Source organism: Plectropomus leopardus, unplaced genomic scaffold, assembly GCF_008729295.1.
Source record: "Plectropomus leopardus isolate mb unplaced genomic scaffold, YSFRI_Pleo_2.0 unplaced_scaffold16856, whole genome shotgun sequence".
In the NCBI taxonomy this organism is placed as follows: domain Eukaryota; kingdom Metazoa; phylum Chordata; class Actinopteri; order Perciformes; family Serranidae; genus Plectropomus; species Plectropomus leopardus.
In genome coordinates this window covers 1-3,525 of record NW_024618117.1, presented here as the reverse complement: position 1 = coordinate 3,525, position 3,525 = coordinate 1, and the positions used below count along the sequence as shown (strand labels likewise).

The window sequence follows — 3,525 nt, the reverse complement described above, 5'->3', positions numbered from 1 at the left end:
AGATAGAGATGGATTGACATAGATATAGAGATAGATATCTCAAATATAGATCAATATAGATTTATAGGAGTCTGATTCCACATTTGTGCCAAACTGATGAAATTCATCATTCAAGTTCATAAATATGACGTTATGCCGGCTTTGACTATCGCCCGCCAAAGTTAAAAAAAACTCACACCGCAGCCTCTCGGGGTGGGTGAAGTTTATTGTAAAGGTGCGTCTTATTAAACATTGATAAACAGTGCAAAACACAGCTTCCTGCTCAGTGACCTCCTCGGCCAGGCCGGTCTTTGGCGTCACTCAGGGAAAAAATATAACGTCACTTTACACTGAAAACAGGTACAAACCCCACAGGTTGTCATTTATCATCGTATCAAACAGTGATATTTACAAGACGTACAAATATTGTACACAAATCGCAGCTGTACGAGTGTCTGGAGAGCCAGTGAAACAGGCCATGAAGAAGAGTGTCTCAGTGTGTTCACGGGTTTCAGTACATCGTGTTCAAAAACGCAAAGTGCTCCATATGTACAGATACACACGCGCGTGCGTGTGCGTGTGTGTGTGTGTGTGTGTGTAGAAAACATCCTGAGGAAGAAGCTGCACGACTGTGAACACAACAACTCGCCATCAAAAAGGCGATTCAGGAAAGTTTGGCTGCAGATAAGTTTCAATAATAAGATGCATCTTATTGCATTTGTTCTGTGATGAATTTCTTTTCTTATTCTTAAATTTCCTCCAGATTTCTTCTTGTTCCAAAGTTTGTTGCTGTGAGTCAGTGTGAGCGTGTTAGTCAGGCCACGGTTAGGCAAACAATATACATTTTGTGAATAAAGTCAAAATATGTTGAGAAAAAAGTTGTCATTTCTAGAAAAAAATAGGAATATTTCAACATATATTTGTGATTAAAAAAATAAAAAACTAAGGAAAAAAGTAATACCTCAAAAATAGAGTTTTAATTCTTAATATATTAAGAAAAAGATTAAACTTTAAATTAGGAAAAAATAATTTTGAATATTTTACCATAAATTTGTAATTAAAAATATATAAAACTAAGACCAAAAGACAAGTTTTTAAAAGTTTTTTTGTTGACTTTTGGACATTAACAAATAAATAAAAACAAAACAACCTATCAAAAGTCTTCAGATATCAATTATGAACTCAATTAAGTTATTTAAGTTAAAAAAATAAAATCATAGTATCTCAAGAAAATAGTTGTAATTTAATGGGAACAAGCTATAATGTTTCATGAATAAAGATGTAATATTTAATTAAAACTGTCAAATGTTTCAAAGGAAAGAAAATTAATTGTAGGAAAAATGAGGAATATTTCAACATAAATTTAAAATTTTGCACAAGTGAGAAAAAAGAGTTTTTGGGTTTTTGACAAAAAAATAGAAATGTAACATTATCTGGCATAAAGTCCCAATATTTAAAGAATAAAGCTGTAACATTTTGAGAAAAAAAGTCGTAATATTTCCACTATAAAGTAATAAAATTATAAAAATAAAGTTACGTTTTTTTAAGATTAATGCCATTATGAGGAAAAATGTCATGTTTCAAGAATAAAACTGCAATATTTTGATAAATTTGGCAAATATATGGGAAAAAACTGAAACTGCTTTGAGAATAAAATAACTTTTGGAGTAAAAGTATTACGACAAAATAACACGATAAGATGGAAATCCAACGTTTCACTTAATCACATTACAATCTAATAATTTGACTTTATAACTACAAATGGAGCAAGACGTCATGTTTTGTAATTAATCTGAGTATGATTGATTGAGTGTGTCCTGTATGACCACATATACAGTAAACATTTACAGTTTTCACTCATCACAAAACTGTAAATTATTTTGTAATATTTTATCTTTAGCAAAATAAAACCTTTTTCTTGTAGAATTTGTAATATTTTGAAAATGCAAATATTTACGTCTTTTAAAAAAAAAAAAAAAAAACTTTTTAAAAACTTTTTTTTAAACATATTTCTTCCAAACTACAACTTTTTGGTCATAAAATTAAGTCTTTTTTTCCTAAAAATATTTCAACTTTATCTTAAAAAAATCTGATTTGTTTGCCCAAAAGTGGCCCTGATACTCCGTTGTATTTCTGAATGAAAAAAACTGGTTTCAAACGATAGCGGCTGCAGAAAAAAGTCCTTGCTTTGTCATTTCGACAACGCTTCCTGTTGACACTGTCCTCTGTGATCGAACGGTTACCCACGACAACAAGACAGACATCAAACGTCACCAAACAGCTGTTTTTTTAACAGTTTCAGGTGATTTTTTTTGTCCGAAGTTCATCAACAGTTTTCATGAAAAGTTTGAGTTTTGTCTGTTTATGTGCATCATGTACATCATCATGTAATCCAATCGTTAGTCCTTTTCTGCTGCTCTGTGACAGGTTTTAGGAAGTAGCAGGGTGTCACAGGTGACGGTGCGTTCAGGTGCAGCGGTTAGGATATCTTGCAGCTGTTCCTGCAGCTCTGTGCAGACGGGCTGAGCGGCGGCGGCCGGATCAGTTTGGGTTTTTTCAGCAGTGTGCCTCCTGTCCTCTTGGTGGCTCCGTGGTGGGCGTTGGCGGTGACAGAGTAGGAGCGTCCGTGCATCATGCGGGCATTGAGGCCGTTGGCCATGGAGAAAGACTTAAGGTGAGACTTGAGAGCCAGAGGGAGGGGGAGTTTGTCCACCAGGTGGACCGGAGTGCAGGAGACGATGGAGCGACAGCACAAGTCCTGCAGACTCAACACTGACACAGAAAGAAATAAAATATATGAACATGTTTCTGCACAAGGGCCTTCGTAATGTGTATTTCTTTTTCATATAGTGTGTGAAATAAATAAGGAAATGGATGGGGTCTCAGTATTGAGTAACAGCAGCTCAGTGAGACAGACAAACAAAGCGGAGCAGCGCGGATCTCAGACAGCGAGGATCTCTGACACAGTAGCTGACGCTGCAGATCTCCGACAGCGCAGATCTCTGACACAGCGGCTAGCAGCGCAGATCTCCGACAGCGTGGAGTGTAAAAGAATGCAATTAATTTTTATTTTCCATTGCTTTTTTCCTTGGTGTTGACTTAAATCACAGCACAGACCAAAAAGGTGCAGTGTGTCTCAGTGTCCAGCAGAGAGCAGCATAAACCTGCCAGAACTAAAATAGACTCGATACACTCCAACACATTAGGAGGCAAGAAGAAGCTTTTGGTTTTAAAGGTGTCATTAAATAAAATCCCATAAAACCACATTTTACTTATAACAGACTGTTTTCAGTGTAGTATTTGTACTTCTACTGCAGTAAAATGTCTAAATACTTCCTCTCCCCCATGCACCGCCCTGGCTGACCTTTGTTTGGCCTCCACAGCCGCTCCATGCCGTGTCTCATCAGCACGATGCGAGCGAGTTCAGTGAACGACTCGGTAATGTTGAAGTTGCACAGCGGGCTGACCTCGAAGAAAGTGACACCCAGCTTCTCCGCATACACCTGCGCCTGCTCCGTGGTCACCTGCCGCTTGTAGGCCAGGTGG

At 37.1% G+C, this 3,525-nt stretch overlaps 1 protein-coding gene across 1 annotated transcript; it reads right to left on the bottom strand.

Annotated features, from left to right (window-relative positions):
• Nucleotides 1-2,097: 2,097 nt before the first annotated feature.
• On the bottom strand, nt 2,098-3,521 carry LOC121964709 (ras-related protein Rab-40B-like; the record flags this gene model as incomplete). Its single annotated transcript, XM_042514907.1, has 2 exons — nt 2,098-2,751; nt 3,344-3,521. Coding segments are annotated over 2 exons (471 nt in total), but the record flags the coding sequence as incomplete, so codon positions are not given.
• Between the last annotated feature and the right edge of the window lie 4 nt (nt 3,522-3,525).